The sequence below is a fragment of the Dioscorea cayenensis genome, chromosome 7, assembly GCF_009730915.1.
Source record: "Dioscorea cayenensis subsp. rotundata cultivar TDr96_F1 chromosome 7, TDr96_F1_v2_PseudoChromosome.rev07_lg8_w22 25.fasta, whole genome shotgun sequence".
NCBI classification, from domain to species: Eukaryota; Viridiplantae; Streptophyta; class Magnoliopsida; order Dioscoreales; family Dioscoreaceae; genus Dioscorea; species Dioscorea cayenensis.
The window spans coordinates 1,763,657-1,784,527 of record NC_052477.1 but is presented as its reverse complement, the minus strand read 5'-3'; the positions used below and the strand labels follow the sequence as shown (position 1 = coordinate 1,784,527).

Sequence of the window (20,871 nt, the reverse complement as noted above, 5' to 3'; positions counted from 1 at the left end):
TAGCCCAAAAGGCACCACGAGCCATTCATAGAGCCCTTCACGTGTTTTGAACGCCGTCTTCCATTCATCACCAGGCCTTACTCGAATCTGGTGGTACCCGCTCTCAAGTCTAGCTTAGTAAACATGGCCGCCCCACTCAGTTGGTCAAGTAAGTCATCAAGACTGGGAATAGGGAATCTATACCTGACCGTGATCTTATTGATGGCTTGGCTGTCTACACACATCCGCCAGGAACCATCTTTCTTTGGTGTCAAAAGGGCTGGAACTGCACAGGGGCTCAAACTTTCCCGAATATGCCCTTTGGCCAACAATTCTTCTACTTGTCGCTGTAGTTTTTCATGTTCTGCTGGGCTTATTCGATAGTGGGGCTGATTTGGAAGCGTCGCGCCGGGCTCCAAGTCAATCTGATGCTGGATATCTCGCAATGGTGGCAGTTCATCAGGAAACACATCCTTGAACTCATCCACAATTAGTTTTTCAATCTGTAGAATAGCTTCCTCTACTGCCAAGGTCAGTAGATTGGTGTTGTCCCTAGTTGGGCTGGTGTGGGTTGTGTCTCTGCTAGGTAGTAACACAGTCTTGACTCCATCCTTGGTAAAACTGTAAGTGTTAGATCTTCCATTATGCACAACGCTCCTATCGTATTGACACGGTCGCCCAAACAGCAGATGACACGCATCCATAGCGACCACATCACACCAAATTGTGTCCTTGTACTTTGATCCAATAGAAAAGGAGATCAAAGCACGCTGAGACATGATCACCTCGCCTCCTTTCTTGAGCCATGCAAGCTTGTAAGGCCTATGATGCTCCTTAGTCATGATTCCCATTTTTTGAATGACTATGGCAGATACAATGTTCTCACAGCTCCCTGCATCAATCACAAAGCGACATACCTTGCCAGAGATAGTACATGTAGACTGAAAGATGTTCGTTCGCAACCAATCTTCCTCAGTGACTCATGGCGTTAGGCAAGATCACCTAACAACCAATGCAGTACCAACATCTCCTCCGATAACTTCCTCATTATCGGGTTGCTCTTCTACTGCCACCTCTTCATCTTCCTCTTCAATCTCTGTTACTTCAATGAGAAGGACCTTCTTGCCGGCGGACTTCTTGCATTCAGATAGCCTATGGCCCGATTCTCCACAGCCAAAACACCGGAACGTGCCGCAACTTGCTTTTCCTGGTTGGACAGGCGCCTGCCCACTGCTCGCTTCAGCACGACTCACGCCATTAGGTGAATTGTTGTTGCTAGCACTACTGCTATGCATCCCAGAAATACTAGGATTATGCCTTCCTTGCTTCTCCACCTGTAGCGCCCTCTGATGAGCTGCAGAAACAGGATCAAACATGTTAACAGTATCCTGAATCTGCATCCTCAACCCTCCAATATAGCGCGCCACCAACTGATCCTCCGTCTCCTGAATCTCGTTCCGGGCCAAAAGTTGGTAAAACTCCATGGTATAATCATCCACCGACTTCGTACCTTGCCTCAAGTTCTGCAACCTTTGATACATCAGCCTCTGGAAGTTATAAGGGAGAAATTGTGGGCGCAAATGCTTCTTCATCTTCTCCTAGGTACAGATCTTCGGCTTTCCCAACCGGTTCCAAGTTAGCTTCAGTTGCTTCCATCATGCAGTGGCTCTATTCCGAAGCCTAGTAGCCACCAAAGGCACGCGTTTGTCTTCTGGCACGCCTTTGAATTCCAAGATCTCCTCCACAATCATCAACAAATCGAGGAACTCCTCTGGTTATAGGCCTCCATGGAATTCAGGAATCTCGGTGCGCATCCCCGTCTCCCATCGCCTCTGATCGTACTCCGTTGGACCTCTCCTGTATTGAGTTACCTCTTCACCAAAACTAACATTTTTGGGTACCGTTTGGTATCTGGTTATTCATCATCGCTGCCATCCTTTGGGTCATCACATCCATTATTCCCTCAAGTCATTGATCTATCAATTGCACCAACCTCTGCTCCATTTGATTCATCTGATCACGCTCATAGACGTCTTGAAGATTCTGCTCACGCCTAGGTGCCATGTCTCCTCCAAGGTCGAACGAAGCTCTGGTACCAACTGACGCAGCGGGGTAAGGTTGTGGACTTGTTTAGTCTAAGAATACCAAAGTCAACAATGTAGTGGAAATCTAAACCCTGTTTAGTCTAAGAATGACCAGGAATTTAGAGGAAAGACAAAGAACAAAACAATTTTATTTCAATTCCAAAACTACCTTCATAACCCGAAAGCTTACAAATAAATGGACCAACAAGAAAACACCAAAAGAGAAATAAATCGAAATTTTCTAAAAACAGAAAATTCTCGATTGACACCATAGAATAAAAATTCAATACCAAACATAGTGAATGCCAAAAACGACGTCTCAATCAGAGATTTACAGCCCAAGATATGGGTGGAGAAAATCTTTCCATAAACGGGGTCCTCTGATCACCAAAATTAGCCTTTTAGAAAAATTATGGAAATGACCCCGCCTAAGTCATCGCATCTCACTTGTCCATGTAGGTGCAAGCTAGCTCATCAATCTGGTCCACATCAGAGATTCTCCAAATATAGCACCAACCATGGTTTTCTAGTCATCAAATTACATCATCATCCTTTGCCAAGTCATCTTACCATGTCACTAGACTTGCCACGTCATCTTGACTTGGTGTCAGTTGATGCCAACGATAGAGCCTAGCTCTAACGATCTCCCCTTTTGGCATTACTTGCCACAACTACTGTTACTCCTAGACCGACACTTCTCACAACCTCCCGTTACAACTTGACTAGGACAAAGACCTGACTCAAACTAAATTCAGACAAACTAATACATCATCTAGTTACGAAATTATAGAGTACATGAATACAACAGAAACTGCAACTAATGAGCATAACAAATACATAACAAGATAATAATACTAAGTCGGTTTGCATCCTTCAATCTTCTCCTCCTTTGTGGCAAATGATAGCAAAGGACTTCTACTGTCTAATGCAGATCAAGTTGTATCTTCCTTGAGTAACTCCCCTTGTATTCAGGACTAGTCATTTGCAGAGCCCTTTTAAATATTGATTTTCTCCCCCTTTGTGGTTGATGATGCCAAAATCTTTACTTTGTAGTTGCATATCTAGTTGCAAGTCATCTTGCAACTCTTCCTTTCTTCAAAACTATTGGCAATCCCATCCTTTCATCTTACTAAGAACTTTTATACAAACGTGAATAGTTTGCTTCTGCTTTGCAATTAGTATCAATTCTACACAAAAAAAATAAAAATTCTTTGTCACTTCTCAAGGTCTTCTAGTTGATCCTTCAAGAGCTTCTTATATTCTTCTTCATCCCTCTTCTTCACTGGCCTTGGGCTACGTGATTGTTCTTCAACTTCAATTTCAGAATCCGAGAATGATTTTCATCTAGGATGTTTCACAACCTTCTTCTTATGATTTGTTCAATTTAAGCTTCTTAATTTCCCGTCCTCTGTTGCAATCTTTTGCATCACCATTATCTACTGCCTTTGGGATTGATCTTGAAGGCTCCATCTTCAGATTCAATCTTTTCTTCTCCCTTTTGAAAACTCCAGAAAATGCAACTTCATGTATCCAGAAACTACTTTTGCTTTCCCTCCAAAGATTTAGTTACTTCTTTTTATTCTTATTTTTTTTCATTCTCTTAATTTTATACTATTTTCTTTTTTTAAAAAAATTAGAGTCAAGGGAACCTATCACGAAGGTTCAAAGCCATTCACCAAAGTAGGCATCCTTTCTCCTTTTTGACCTTGGTGATCCTCGGTCAACAAGTTGATGGTTGTAACTACTAGTTGCAATAGCCTATTTCTTCACCGCTTCTGACTTCTTCTTTTCATTAATTGATTCTTATGAGGTTTCTCTCATCATCTCTTCTTTTCGAATCCACATCTTCTTGATTACAATCATCTCTCATCTGATTCTTCTTCTAATAGTTTTTGGCTCATATAATGATTTTCCCATTCTTCAAATAATCTTTTAATTTATTGCACTTGGGTTAGATATGACCACTTTCTTCATAATGAAAGCAAGTAAGGACTTCTCTTCTAGACTTCATCTTGGACTTGTCTTGCTTCTTTGACTGATGATTAGGCTTCACATTAACACATGCCACCAAAAGTTCTTACATTACATCAATTAATTATTTCAAAAAACAAAAAACAATGGTAGTCCCATATTTATTTATATGGATAAACAACATTTTCAATTCAGTCCTTGCACCGATTAAAATTAAACCCATGAAAACAAGGATCTATCTTCAAAATGAGATGACTCACTTTGAATCAAAATCAAGAGCAACAGTATGAACTCCCTGCAATTCCTTGATATTTTTTCCTTTGAGAAAGTTTGAGTACCAATGTGCTGATAATTTTGGAATTCTTTTCCGTTCTTTATCATCAAAATCCACAAAATAAAGCCCAAATCTTGATCGATATCCATCCAAGAGCTCAAAAACATCCATAAATGACCACACAAAGTATCCTCTCACATTTGCTCCATTCCTATAACAAAACAAATCCAACTTTATTTTTAACCAACAATAATTCTTTAGAAGAGTTGTCTTCATGTAAGCCATTTACTATTGGTTAAAATAAATTATAAAATTATATGAGAAAAAAAAATGTGTTTTTATGTTCTATTACCACTATTCTCACTTATTTTTATTAATGATTTATTATCAAATTTCAATATATTCTTCCGTTACTAATAAATTGTATGATGATTTTGTGCTCCAATATTATATAAAATCAAATCAAAATCTCTAGTAGCATTTTTCAGGACTTTTTCATGGCCATGCAGAGAAAAACATAGACTTTATAAACTCATATAAAAATTATATTTTCTTATATATTCCTGAGATAAACAGTAAATAAAAATTTTAAAGAAAATGACTACTCGATCATTTAACCTCCACATTTCAATTATTTTGGAAAATGAAAAAAAATATTGCTATATACTTTCATGAAATTTTTAAGTGAATTTCCAACTATACAAGAGCATGCATATATGCAAAGAACAATTTTTTATAAGGGTATAAAAAGAAATTGTATGATTTGTTTAGAGATATATTAATAATTACCCATTTTATAGGGTTCTTGCATAGCAATTTCCTCTATTTTCATATGTTAGCTTATGTAATATATATATATATATATAAACCTGATAGCTTCCAAGGTACTTCCAATGTAACCATTCAAATAATCAATCCTGTAAGTGTCATTCATTGTGTCTTCCATGCCAAGTCCACAACCTAAAAATGATAATTCACAAGAGCTTAGTCCTCATCATAAGATTTACGGATAAAGTTAGAAATTAATTTTCATTTGGATTAATAAAAGAGACAATGTCTTACCATTTTCTTGGATATAAATGGGAAGGTTTCTGTATCTTTGCTTGATATATTCCAGAATTTTTCTCAGCCCATCTGGATGATATGGAGTTGATTTTGGAACGAACTGGTTTCAAGCTTAATTTTAGTCAATTTATATATATATATAACTCATACTATGAAATTAACAAGCAAAATCCATCAATCTCACCTTGCCACTTGGTGTTTCATTCTTTGACACTGCAAAAAAATAAATACATAAATAAAAAGAAAAAAAATATAATTCAATACAATGCTTAATATTTAAGACTGTTACTTCATCAAGCTATTTCTAAGTAGCTCCAACTTAACTCAAAATTTTGAACTTTGGAATCAAAGTTGTTTTTAGCTTGAAAACTAGGCCTAAGCTAAGTTTGTCTCAATTGAGTATAACTAGATAGTTCGAAGTATATAAATATATTTAATTATATATAACATTATTGTATTTAAAATGATTATATAATAGTTATTGTTTAGTATCAAAAGAAATTTTAAGATATAAATGAGGTTTTCTTTCAAACAAAATCTAATCAAATTTAGCTTTTTCATTAGATTTTACGAGCTAAAATTGAGTTAAGCAACTCACCTAATTTCCATCCTTACAATGCCATGAAAACTAACAATAAATGGATTTCTCATGACTTAAACCAATCTGGTTCAATAATTAAAAATTATTGATAAAAGCATTGAAATTAAAGCATATGTTTGCAAAAATAGAAAAGAAAAAGAACCATTAAAAGAAAAAAAAAAGTATATAGAGAAGTGGAGGGAAACCTGTGAAAGTAGCAAGCATGTCATTATTGTAGTCTCTAATAGGCATTGCAAGAGCCTCAGCAGAGTTATCGGCAACAAAGGCAGAAGTGTAGTGATTCAAACCAATGAAATCAATTGAGCCTTTCAAATACTCTGATTGAGATTTGGTGAAAACCGGTAGCCTTGATCCCACTATTTTCTTCATTGTCTTTGGATAGTCCCCAAACACCAATGGATCCACAATCCTAAAATGCCATGAAAACTAATCAAATTTTATACATATTATATATATATATATATGAGCACACGTCCTCTAAAGACATCCCTAGATTTTAAATTTAGATATATATATATATATATATATATATGAGCACACGTCCTCTAAAGACATCCCTAGTGTCACGCCCCGACCCGCGGGCCCACGGGACGCGACAATCGCCGCAGCAATCCCGAGGAGGGATACCCGCCACTCGACCCTCGGGATGCTGCGAGGCTAATCAACATACCTGAATTCAGCAATATACATATCGCGAGATATAGAGCAGAAAGAAACAGATGTTACACAACGATGTCAACAACAACAACAACAACAACAACAATAGGATACGAAAATATAGAGGTTCACAAAAATACAGGGAAACACCCTCAACAACTAAGAGGAAATGGTAATACACAGAAGTTTAAGAGTATTTAAATACTAAACCATGCAACAAGTTTTCTACACACTAGTGGATCCATAGGTCTTATAACATGTTCCATGACAACAACAACATACATGAACCCGAAGGAAATACAATAGATGATAGAATAGTAGTAAATGCCCAAGACGTACGCCACACCTGGTCACACCTACTACCCGCAATGCATCGGGAGAAAGAAAGAGGGATGAGTAACTCAAGTTACTCAGATGAGGAGGTTAGCACAACCTTAGCGGAAAAATACACCAACAAAGAAAAATAATAATAATGAATCATCAAAATAAATGCTTTACCAAAGTAATACAAGTTTAGAAACATTATTACATATAATAGAAGCCTTCAAGAGAATTAAAAAGCATAGTAATACCAAGAAAACTCTTTTTACCCCAACTAGGGTTTACAACACAAAAATCATAAAGCATGGTTTTAAATACAAGTAAAACAACAAAAATATCATGGGTTTGAAATAAATAAACACAATACCCAACACTCACCCAACATAACATGAGTCAGAAAACTCTCAAACCTTCGCCGTGGCCATGGCTAGAGTTCGAGCGCCATGGTACTTCGTGCCCTTGACGTTGACCCATCACTCACCGGTTGGTGACTCGGCCACCCGATGAATATCCGAGCCGTGGCTCTACACTCCCACCGAACGGCCCTCGTAGTAATCAGCTGGGCCGACACGCCACCTCAATAGGGCGGGTCGCGAAGACCGCCTCATCGCAGAGGGATATCACCAAAACAATCACCACAATAAAAATACAACTCCACTCGGGAGTACAATATCCATCCATGATCATAAATCAAGAATACCTCGCCATTTGCACGAGGACAAGATAAACACATAAAGCAAAGCCCAAACTTTTAACACAAAAATAATTTGCAAGTCCCTAACATAAGCAACAACATGGAAATCCTTTTTCCTTTCAACAATCCAAAAATTTGCTTCAAGCCTAGGATTTCACCAAATCAAAAGATTTCCATAACAAAACTCAAGTTTCAAACAAAAATAAAGATTTCACAAACTCATGGATACATATATCAATCACAATTTCCACGATAACAAAAACAAAAAAGCCAAAAGAGACATCCAAGATTTGCTCTCAACAATAATTATCATTCACCAAATTACCAAACAAGTATAAATCAATAAAACTTACTTAAAACATGAAATGCATATATATATATATATATATATAGCTATTGGCATTCTTCTAATAAAGCTATGCTAAATAATTCCACTCACGCGGATCGGCAATTTATCTTCCTCGCAAGCTACTCCTCGGCTAAGTCTTTCGCCTCGAGCCAAGACTTCTTCTCCTTGCCAAAAGCATAACAAAATACAACAAAATTTAACAAAAACAAAACAAACAAGAAAAACCCTAAGTTTTCTAACAAACAACCCTAATTCGATACTAGGGTTGGCTCAAAAACTAGGGTTTAAAAGGTTCCCAATGAGTTTCTAGGGGTTTTTAGCTCAATCTAATCCAAAGAAATCAAAAGAAACAACTAAAGATTGCGGTGCTACGATAGAATTCGACCTTGCTACAGGTAAACCGAGCCCCTATACTATGGTTTTCTCCCAATTTACAACTCTAAATCACAAATTTTTCTTCTACAACATTCTCACACAAGATCAACAATTCAATGGCTTCAATTTAAACCTATAAACATGCAAATCCATGGAGAAATTCTAGGTTTTGAAAAAAACTAAAAACAAGGAAAAATACAAGAATAAATACGGTATAAAACCATAAATCTATGCTTACCAAGCTCAATGGTGAAGGAGGAAGAGATAGGATGCTTGGTTCGCGGAAAAACTTCGCTGGAAAAAAATAAGAAAATGGGAAGGTTCGCCAAGACAAGGAAAGAAGAAGAAGAAGAAGAAAGAAGAAGAAGAAATGTTTTAAGGGAAAATTTTTCGGGTCAGCTATAAGATGCTATTCAAGATGCAGGCCTCTATCAAACCAGAGCTTCTGCGAACAAGTCGCTACAGTAACCGGGTTTTGCTATGGATCAGCTGCACAGTTAACGGGTCTGAAAATCTATAGAAATGGACTATAGTAATCTACAGAAACACCTGGTATAACATTCTACTCCCTTTAAGAAAATTTCGCACTCAAATTTCCTTCTTACCGACAAAAAGACCTCTACGACTTTGTGAGTCTAACAATACACATGCATCAAACAAAAAGATAGACATTGTACCGTGATCACGTCGCCTTCACCCTTAGGGCTCTTCATTAGTCGTGGCAAAGATCCCGGTCTCGAGATCTAGTCTCGGCGTGATCCTCCCTGACCGAGGGGTGTTGCTCGCCGCCATGCATCTTGTAGCGGTGGTCCCGAGGCCGAGCCGCAGGCCGTGGAACCTCTAGGACCGAGTAGGATGACCGGATTAAGTCCCGAGTAGGGTCCCCACGTCAACAGCGCTGACATCGCGGCCCCGATGTGATCCGCTTGTCCACACTCGAGTAACATCTCGGCGTGTTCTCGACATCGCCCTCCATGGAACTTATGACAATTCCAACACTGCCGCATAGTTCCCGGGCCGATCTCAGACTCGACACACCGCCTCACAGGTAGCGAACTCTGCCTCACCGGTTCGGCTCGATGGAACCTCGAAGAAACCAACTCAAGGCTGCACCACTAGATGAACTCCTCACCTGCTCTTCTTTGAGGGTTGACCCATTTCTGCACCTCTCTCTTCATCGATGCTTTCTCGGATTCGTCTGCCTTCCAAAACCAACTTTTCTCGTCAAGGGCCAACCGCACTACTCCTTAAAACTCGGTTTTCTGGATCGCCATCCTCTCCCGACGCCGAGGTTCATCCGCCCTCGAACTTCTAACATAGAACTTCCTCGTAACCTACCAGCTTCCGTACAAAGTTTGCTAGGTCCTTAATTGCCTCATACTGTCATGCGATCTCGCTACTCCGGTTCAACTGCATGAACTCCTGCCTTTTCTGGTCTCTATGGAAACGGGTGTAGTACTCCTCGTCAAACTCCCTCTGAAAATCTGACCAACTCAAAACAACACGGAACGACCTTTCGGACTTTCCCACCAAACTCCGCTCGCCTCAAGTAACCTCGTAGCAACCTTGAGCCTCGTGTCTTCTTCTAGAACCATGTCGTCGAAAGTAGCTATCACCCGCTTTTAGCCACTTTCGCAACCATGGCATCGCCGTGCCATCAAAAAGAACCGCAGCCTAACTGCTCGGGCTTCCTTCGGGAGCTTAGACAAGAACAAACTCGGCCGGACCTACCTGCCCTCTCGCAGGGACTAGGGGAACTCGATCGTGATCTCGGTGGTGCTCAAGCGTGGTCAGCAGTCAGGGTACATCCTCTCCATACATGCTCCAAAAAGCTCATGAAGTCTCTCGAACTCCTCGATAGGGCTCTGGCCGCTTATCCCCTGATCGTCCCAATAGGCTCGAAAGCCCTGCACGCCTCCTCGGGACGGAGCTAACTCCTGCACCGGGGTCCGGGGCACGAGCTCGGGTACTCTAGGACCACTGACCGACAGGGCCACTACGGGCAGTGCATGCCTAGAATTGGCCTCCCGCCTAGGCGGGCGAGGGAGGACGCTGGAGATGGCACTCCACGCCCGCCCACCTCTAGGCGATGCAAGAAGTAGGCTCAATCAGCTAGGAGCAATCGCTTCACTCGCAGTGCGCGTGGTGTCGATCGGCATTTTTACCGAAAAAGACACCAAAAACAACTTTCAAAAATCAATTCCTATACGCAATAATGCTACATGCTCAACTCTAACTCGATCCACTAGTTACTATGTAAGACAATCAAAGACAAGAATAAGTTACAGACTATTTGTCTAAACCAATAGCTCGATACTAATAAATTGTCACGCCCGACCATGGGCCCACGGGACGCGACATCGCCAGCAGAATCCCGAGGAGGGATACCTCCCGCCACTCAACCTCGTGATGCTGCAATAGCGCTAATCAACACACCCGAATTCAACAATATACATATCGCAGATATGTAATGTAGAAAAACAATGTTACACAACGACAGAATAACAACAACAACAACAACAACAACAATAGTGATACGGTAAAATATGGGAGGTTCACAAAAATACAGTGGAAACACCCTAACAACAAGAGGAAAATGGTAATACACGTAGGTTTAAGAGTATTTAAATACTAAACCACGCAACAAGTTTTCTACACACTAGTGGATCCATAGGTCTTATAGACATGTTCCACGACAACAACAACATACATGAATCAAGGAAATACAATAGATGATAGAATAGTAGTAAATGCCCAAAGATCGCCACACCTGGCCACACCTACACCTCGCAACAGATCGGGAGAAAGAAAGAGGGATGAGTAACTCAGTTACTCAGTGAGAGGTTAGCACAACCTTAGCGTAAAAATACACCAACAAAGAAAAATAATAATAATGAATCATCAAAAATAAATGCTTTTACCAAAGTGATACAAGTTTAGAAACATTATTACATATAATAGAAGCTTTCAAGAGAATTAAAAACATAATAATACCAAGAAAACTCTTTTACCCCAACTAGGGTTTACAAACTACAAAAATCATAAAGCATGGTTTTAAATACAAGTAAAACAACAAAAATATCATGGGTTTGAAATAAATAAACCTGATACCACCACAGCAACTCCTTTGACATGCGTATTACAGAAAACTATGGCAGCCGGAAGTGGCCCGTGCATTTGGAGTTGAGCCCTTCAAGGCAGCGTTGGCCCGTCCGGTTAGGTTGGTGACTCGCATTCGATGAATATCTCTGGGTCGGTACTCTGCGCTCACGCGAGGCGGCGCCCGTGGTAATGGAAGTGGGTCGACCGCGCCACCTCGATGGGGTGCAGGTGAGACTAGCCTCTGCCGGTGGGATATCGCAAAGCGATCATAGCTGATGGAAAAATCTGACTCCACTCGGTGCAATGTCCATCCATGATCGTAAATCAAGAATACCTCGACCGGGTTTTGCGAGGGACAAGACCAAGCTTACATAAATAAGCCCAAACTTTTAACACAAAATAATTTGCAAGTCAATACCCAAGAAAAACAGCGACATGGAAATCCTTTTCCTTTCAACAATCAAATTGGCTGAGCCTAGGATTTCACCAAATCAAGATTTCCATGCTTAAAACTCAAGTTTCAAACAAAATAAAGATTTATGACTCATGGATACATATATCGATCACAGAACCGATAACAAAACAAAGCCAAAAGAAAAGGAGCATCAAGATTTGCCTCAACAATAATTATCATTCACCAAATTATAAAGCAGTATAAATCGATAAAACTAAAACGGCGAAATGCATATATATATATATATATATAGCTATTGGCATTCTTAATAAAGGCATGCTAAATAATTCCACTCACCGGGATCGTGATTTATCTTCGCCATGACTACTTTCATAAATTTGAAAGTCTTTGCCTCGACCAAGACACTTCTCCTTATGAAACATAACAAAATACAACAAAATTTAACAAAAACAACAAACAAGAAAAACCTAAGTTTTCTAACAAACAACCCCTAATTAAATCTTAGGGTTGTGAAAAGCTCAAAAGCCAAGTTTTAAAGGTTCACAATAGAGTTCAGGGGTTTAGTGATCTAATCCAAAGAAATCAAAGAAACAACTAAAGATTGTCAGGTCACTAAAGAATTCGACCTTGCTACAAAGAAACCGAGCCCTATACTATGGTTTTCTCCCAATTTACAACTCTAAATCACAAATTTTCTTCTACAACATTCTCACACAAGATCAACAATTCAATGGCTTCAATTTAAACCTATAAACATGCAAATCCATGGAGAAATTCTAGGTTTTTGAAAAACTAAAAACAAGGAAAAATACAAGAATAAATACGGTATAAAACCATAAATCTATGCTTACCAAGCTCAATGGTGAAGGAGGAAGAGATAGGATGCTTGGTTCGCCGGAAAAACTTCACCGGAAAAAAATAAGAAAAATGGGAAGGTTCGCCAAGACAAGGAAAGAAGAAGAGAAGAAGAAAAAGAAGAAGAAGAAATGTTTTAAGGGAAAAATTTTTCGGTCAAGCATAAGAATGGGATGCTATAGATTTCGAGCCTCTATCAAACCAGAGCTTCTACAGGAACAAGTCGCTGCTGTAACCGGTTTGCTACGGGATCAGTCAGCTACAGAATGTAGTCGAAAAATCTATAGAAATGGACTATAGTAATCTACAGTAAACACTGGGTATAACACCTAGATTTTTTCATTGTCTTTGGATAGTCCCCAAAAATTAATGGATCTACAATTCTAGAATGTCATGCAAACTAATCAAATTTTATACATATCAAATATATATAAACAGGGTAAAGCTTTCAAGCCAGAATTAACTCTTTATAGCACAGAAATTACCTCTTTTTAGTCTTGAAGTAAGTAGTAGTACCACATCAGTGAATTTGATAAATTTGGATATGAATACATAATTAAGTCAGGATTTATTCCTAGTATCTTAAGCTTGTGAGTTGAATCGAGCTAAAATAATATATTTAGTTTGCATCAACCCCGTTTTCAAGTATTCTCATCTAGCTAATTTGAATTATAATTACTAGGTACATACGAGAAAAAGGTCACTGCTACCAAGTATACATGAGTTGGGTGATGAAAGAATCTTCAATAATTTGAGAGTTATATTTTTCTCTTTGTCTATAACTTTTTCTTTTTTATGGATTCAGAAACTGATATGGAATTAACCTAGTTGATTTACTCTAAAAAAATAAAATAAAATAAGAATTAACCCGGTTGATTTGGGTTTATGTAAATAAAAGTGCTATATATCAAATTAAAATACCAAATTTAAAAAATTTTCCACAAAGGTATATGTATGTACCATGTATTTTCATAATATGAATGGCGTATAAACACTTACCCCCCTAACATGAAATCTTTTGCTCTTTTTGTTGCTTTAACATCAGCTTTAGAGTTAGAGAATGGAGAAAACCAGAGTGTGTAGATATTCAAGCCTATCCAACCATGCTGAAAAGCCTGTAAACAATTTGTTCTGTGAATTAGTTTTTCACAGTTTAGTTGCATGAAGAAAGATGTGGATAAGCAACCCATAAGAAAATTATATATATTCATACTCAAATAATGGAAAATGAAAATTTCCTCCAGATAACTTCTCAAGATTAGCACATTTTTTATCAGTAAAAAATGGAAAATTTCTTGTATACACCTCATTATTGAAATGATAGATTAATGGTACAGATTCATTTGTATTGTCATTACGCTCATATCTATTGGTTGGATGAGATGCATATGGTGTGGGTGAGAATTACTTAGTTAAAAATAGAGAAAGCAAAAAATACATAAATAAATAAATATATATATATATAACAAAAATTTTCCTTTCAAGTTACCCCACGCAAGCACACCATTAGCTACAATAAATCAATATTAAAAAAAATAGAACAAAGAATTTGGATTTGGATTGGAATGCATGCATGCATACCTTGTATTTTGTTTTGTATAAATGAAAAATTGAAGCATGAGCAAGCAATGCATTGTGAACGGCAATGTATGGCTCAGTGCTGGAATTTCCTGCAGTGCAGTTGTTGACTCCAAATGGATATGAACATCTTTGAGGTGGAAACACTCCAATATCATAAGATGCTGCTGCCATGGTGTTTACTTCAGCTATGGTTGTCCAATGAGACACTCTATCTCCAAATTCTCTGAAGCACACATCTGCATATGTTGTGAAATCATCCCTGGCAAACAAAGAAAGTGACAGATTATACAAGAAGAAGAAAAATAGTGTGTGTTTTATTTTTATTTTTATAACTATGATGTAAATAAGCATCTTTTTGGTTTTTTTTTTAAATTATGTTTTCTTTTAGTTTTTTAACCCATTGTTTTTTTAACAACTAGAGCTCTAAACCAATCCTGGGCAAGATTCTAAAAACCCTATAAGAGAATAAATCTCTCCCAGACTTGTGTGTTTTACGTATGCAAGGATTCGATATTAAACCCACTTGATTAAGTGATCCCAGCCTCTACCACTAAGGCCAACCTCCATTAATTATTTTTAGTTCTTTAGCTATATATATATATATATATATATCTAAATATATATATGCTTTTGTTAAAAAAATTCATATTTATTAATTTACTTCTCAAATCATTCTTATTTTGTTTTATATTTATATTTTTATGTTTCGAAGTTAACTTATAAAAAACTTAATTACCCGAATTTTTTAGAAGAAAAAAATACAAAAAGAAAGATAAAAGACAAATTAACAATAATTTTTTTCGACAAAGACAAAAAAGCAATTAAATTTACATTTTTTTATAAGGGCATGTTAACATATTTTTATAGGGCATGCAAATAATATTTTTAATTGATTACATTTCAATGGAAAAGCTTAGTATAACAGGCAATGGTATAACAAGAAATATTTAGGCTTTGTTTGATTAGCCATTCTTTCCATGGAAATTTTTCCATCAAGGATTTTCCTGTTAAAGGGTTGTTTGATTGCAAAAACTTTCCATAGAAAACTTTCATAAAGATGGTCACGTGACCACTTTTTTCTCAAATTTGTGGAAAAGTTTTCACCTCTCAACCTAAAGAAAAATTTTTCCATGAAAACTGAGAGGGCTATTTGAAAAAATAAATTAAAAGGCAATTTGAAAAAAAAATTTATAATCTCCAAGCCGGTACCGTTGAAGATCATAAATCCATGCGAATGTCTGATTTAGGATTTTATTTTGCGCATATACTTGTGAATTTTCAATCTTTGTTCATATCTTCGAGAAATTTGTGCTCTATTCTGATATGTCTACTATCTAGAAGTTTGTACTTTCTTGGAGATGGAAGTCATAACAAATATTGTTAAATAAATAAATAAATATGGTTTTTTTATTTTTATTTTTAAAAAAATTATTTTTTTATAAATTAGGCATCTCTTTTTTTATATTTTTATCTCTATTGGTTTTCATTTTTCTCCTTCTCTATTTTGGTTTTATTTTTAATTCTTAAAATATCTCTATCTCTCTTTAGGATTTTTTTTATTTTTATTTCAAAAAATCAATTTTTTTTTGACAAATTAATATCGATAATCTAAAACATAATATTTTTTTAAAATATTTACAAAAAATATTATTTGATCTATTGATATTTGAATATATTTAAAAAATACAATTTCCTTGAAGAATATAAAAAAAATTTCAAAAAAAAATGCATTTTTTTCCGGGAAAATTGATGTAATCAAACAATAATCAGATTTTTTCCATGGAAAATGTTACCATGGAAAATAGAAGCAATCAAACAACAAAATAAGAATTTTTCCATAGAAAATTCTTGCTTTTCTAGCTAGAAAATAATGTCAATCAAACAATTAATTTTTTGTTTTCCATAGAAAATCTTTCCATAGAAAAATATTCTATAGAAAAATTTTCTTTTTCACCCATTTTCCATATTGTAATCAAACACAGCCTTAATGGATTAGTACAAGTTTATTATTATCTTTGTTTTCACTCACAATTGAAATGCTATACTGAATATATTGATAAAATTTTGATGAAAAATGAATTTTTGATCCATAAATTATACTCCCCATATTCCTCTTTAGTTCAATTTTATCCTTGGAACAATGAGAAAACTTCATTAACATCCCTTAATTATATATATATACATATATATAAGGTTTGGTCTTCATAAAAAATTAAAAAAAAAACTCAATTTAATTCTCATATAGAAATAAATAGAGTATAAATAAATAAAATAAGTGACCAAAAGTATACTTACGCCTAAGAATTTTCATGTTAAGAATTTATTTATAAAACAAAATGATACTAATTGTTTGATAACAATTTAAATGTTTAATTTAAAAAATAATAATAAATAGTAAGCAAGATTTCTAAGGAGTTACACTATTCTGGGACTCAACCAGCCATGGTATTCATCTTCAAGCGCTTGAGGAAGGTCCTGATGATAAAGCATAACATGCGGCTGAATTCCTATTTAATTAAAAAAAACCAACACTAAAATTAAAAAATTTAACAATTAAAATACTAAACTTAGACATTTGTAATTAAAATAAACCTTTTCCAGTTAGCTCATTGATGAGATTATTATAGTAGTCCAGTCCTTTCTGATTAACCTCACCTCTACCATCTACCAAATTATAGATAATAATCAATAGGGTAATTTAAAAAAATGTAAAATACTGAAGAAAAATGTTTTGTAAATATGCAAAATTACAAATATTTCAACAAAAAATAGATAAAAATATATTGTGAAAATTTTTAATTCATCATACTTGGTATAAGTCTTGACCAAGAGATGGAGAACTTATATACTTCCAATCCAGTATCACTCATGAGCTTTACATCTTCCTACAATAACAAATATATATATATATATATATATATAAACTGCAAGAAAAAAAAAATTAAATATAAATAGATGTGAGATCATCAAGTGATGATGTTATTTTTGGAACCTTATATTTATGGTATTGATCTGAAGCAATATCTCCAGTGCTCTTGTCTGGCATCTTCCCTGAAACATTTTTAAATCTCTAAAAACTTTTAGGCTATGTTTGTATTGAAGGAAAACAGACAAATTAAAACTAGATAATGAAATTTAATAAGAATGACCTGCATGAGTATGAGTGTCCCAAATGCATGGACTCCTTCCATCTTCAGCTGCTGCTCCTTCAACCTAAACATACATAATGCACTCAAACAACTATTTTTTTTAGATCCATCATTCTCATCTCTGAATCAATCTACCAAAATAAAAATATATAAATAAATAAATAAATAAAATGAAGAAGAAGAGGAAGAATTAAGGACCTGATAAGCTGAAGTTCCAGCTCCAAACGCAAAGTCTGAAGGGAAGTCATTCCTGGTGAAGTTGGGAGGATAACTTTGGGCAGAGCACAACCACAAATGCAAGGATATGAGAAAAAGTGAAAGTAGTATTGAAGCCATTAATGGTCTCTTTCCCTGCGTCGATATCTCTTTTTCCTTATCTCCCATGGAGGCCTGCCATCCATATATATAAAAACTTTTAGATATTTGAATTTTTTTTAAATAATAATAAATGTTTATTAAAACAAACGAGTTCTTTGGCCTATTAACATTGGATTTCATACATAAAGTGTTCGTGTCTTGTCAAAAAGATATGTTCGAATCTCAACTCATGAGCACAAATGTGTTAAAAAATTAACTCCACATATGTGTAAGCTCTTATGAAATTATCAAAATTAATATTTTTAAAAATAAGTAATAAATTTATTTATTTATTTATTTATTTACTTACTTAAATAGGTAAATTGTTTTTTGTAGAGAGCTTTTGAAAGGTTCAGTCGCCGATAATTGGGTATTCCTCTATGTAACACATAAGGAAAGAAAAACATGTAATTAGGTTAATTAAAAATATTAAAACTAAGATAAGTTTAGCTAATGTGCAATGATATGGGAAAGAAATTATGTATGTGATTTGATGATAGGTTAACTTTAAAAAAAAGGTCAATGATTTTACGTCTGTGTCAAAAACACGTAGACATTTTAAAATTTATTTATTTTTAAATAATAATATATATGTTGACCAGATGCTTGGAGGACCACTTGTCCCACTGACCTGACGTTAGATGTACTTACCGGTGGGTGTGATAGCGTGTATATACTATATATATATATATATATATATAGTGACAGAGTTAGAGACCAACGCTTTAATTTGAAGGTTTATTTATGTATGATTACTTGTTTTTATTAAATAAATTTAAATATATATATATTTTTACGCTGTAAATTTTATATTATTTTTAGTTTTGCTTTCATATTTTAATTTTATCTCTCTCTCTATATATAAAATAATTTATAAAAATTATGATATTATAATTAAAAACCAACTGGTCTTTGATCAATTCCAGAATCTATCCCTTTCATAGAGGCAAAGAAACTACTACGTGCATATATTTGAACATCCATCCTAGTTTAGATTCAATAAAAAAACTTCTAAACTATTTTAACATTGATACCAGTCTCATTTTTTTATATAAATATCTAGGACATATTGAGCAGCTGACTTGTGCTATCACAAAAAAATATGATTTAAATTAACATGAGTGCATTTTGGTAATTGTCCAGGTGGTGGAGTTTAGTTGTTTTATAAGTCCCACTTGATGGAAAACGGGTCAATGAACACAAGTCACTAGCTTGTTGTACAAGCTCCTGAGGCATACTAGAATTTGATCAAATTCCATTATCTTGGCCTCACGAATAACAATTTTGCCATATAGTAATATTTGATTTGATTATATCTTAGCTAGAAATCTCTAGCTTTTTTATGATTATATAATTTAAAATAAACAAATATATATGATCTTTAATTTTGAATTTATGGACATGTGTTTAAACACTTAGTATTATTATTATTATTATTATTATTATTATTATTATTATTTAATTCAATAATGTGAACAATGGGTAAACAGGTACCCTACAGATATACCTATACCCTGCGGGTAAGGGCAAGAGTATGATTTTTTGTACCCTAAAAAGTACGGGTATAAGATAGGGGTTACGGGTATGGGTACGGGTTTTAGCATACCTTATCCATACCCTACCAGTGGTTGAGTTCATAATAATAATTTTTTATTATATAAATTAATTTATCTTAGGGTTTGTTTGGATAACCAGAAATTATGGCATAATTTAACATTTTCTGAGAATTATGCCATATGGTTGTTTGGGTACTTATTTTAGAGTATAAAATTATGACATAATATAGGTATTATGGTATAAAAAAATATTTCACTAAGAGTGGAATATTTTCTCATTGCAAAAAATCTCTCCTTTCTTTTTTATCCAGCCACCAACCATCGGTTCACCGATGGTCCGGCTAACCTCCCGTGATCGCCACCGCCCTCGACCAGCCTCCCATGACGGGCCACCCGACGGTCCCTGGTCGGCCCTCAGCGATCGACCACCAATCCTACCGGCCTCCGGTGACACATCGGTTGTCCACTGATGGTTTAGCTGGCCACCGGTCCACCAAAGGTCCAGTCGCCTATCGGCTAGCCTCCGACGACCTGCCACCGGTGGTCCGGCAGAACTTCGGCGACCAACCACTAGTCCACCGGTGGTCCTGTAGTCGATCGTCTAGTCTTCGTAATTTTTCTATTTGTTAACCAAGCGCTTATTCTGTAAGATAAAATATGCCACAATTTCTGTAATAATCACTTGCACTTCCTACATATTAAAATTATGCCATATTTTTTATTTTGCAGCCAAACAGACCCTTAGTCTTGAAATAAACGATTTATTGGATTTGATAATTTTGTCTAACGTAATAACATAGTAAAACAGATAGTATTTTTTATGAGTTTATATATATATATATATATAATAAAATAAAATAAAATAAATTATATGGTTTATGAATTAAAAATCAACTTAGTCTTTGCTTGTATTATAATTGCTTTATCTCTATTGCATTGATGATCATGTTATTTATCAAAATTGTCTTTATACTAAACTCTAAAGTTGTGTTTGATTGGCAGTATGGAAAATGGTTAGGAAAAAAACCTTTCCATGGAAAAATTTTTCATGGAAATTGAAAAAATAGTCATTTGATTGGCATTATTTTCTAACGAGAAAATAAAAAAAATTCTATAGAGAATTCAGATTTGTTGTTTGATTACTCTCATTTTCCATGGAATGTAACATTTTTCATGAAAAAAAGCCTCATTTGTTGTTTGATTACATCAATTTTCCCCGAAAAAAGTCACATTTTCATGGAAATTTTTTTAAAAAATTATTAAAAATGTTAAAAAATATATTTAAAAAAAACATTTGATAATTATAAACAGCGCTACATATAATTGAATTTTACAATCAAAACGCTTTGGGATCTATTCATTAATCTGGACAAATTTATTTAAAATATTATCAAGTTATATAATTTATCTTTTTTAAAATTAGTTTAAAAGAAAAGGAAACATTGAAGTTGATCCCTATCCCAAATTTGATTTGACTTGTAGGTTA

The 20,871-nt window shown here is 35.2% G+C and overlaps 1 protein-coding gene across 1 annotated transcript; it reads right to left on the bottom strand.

Annotated features, from left to right (window-relative positions):
* Window positions 1-4,168: 4,168 nt before the first annotated feature.
* LOC120265701 (beta-glucosidase 22-like) lies at window positions 4,169-17,833 on the bottom strand. Its single transcript, XM_039273649.1, has 13 exons — window positions 17,671-17,833; window positions 17,473-17,536; window positions 17,316-17,374; window positions 17,133-17,208; window positions 16,916-16,987; window positions 16,743-16,830; window positions 14,324-14,582; window positions 13,742-13,857; window positions 6,160-6,383; window positions 5,558-5,586; window positions 5,371-5,473; window positions 5,178-5,268; window positions 4,169-4,519 (listed from the first exon to the last, which is right to left on the bottom strand). Exons 1-13 carry the CDS (start codon window positions 17,806-17,808, stop codon window positions 4,291-4,293), a joined length of 1,548 nt encoding a protein of 515 aa, XP_039129583.1. The 5' UTR covers window positions 17,809-17,833; the 3' UTR covers window positions 4,169-4,290.
* Window positions 17,834-20,871: the final 3,038 nt, after the last annotated feature.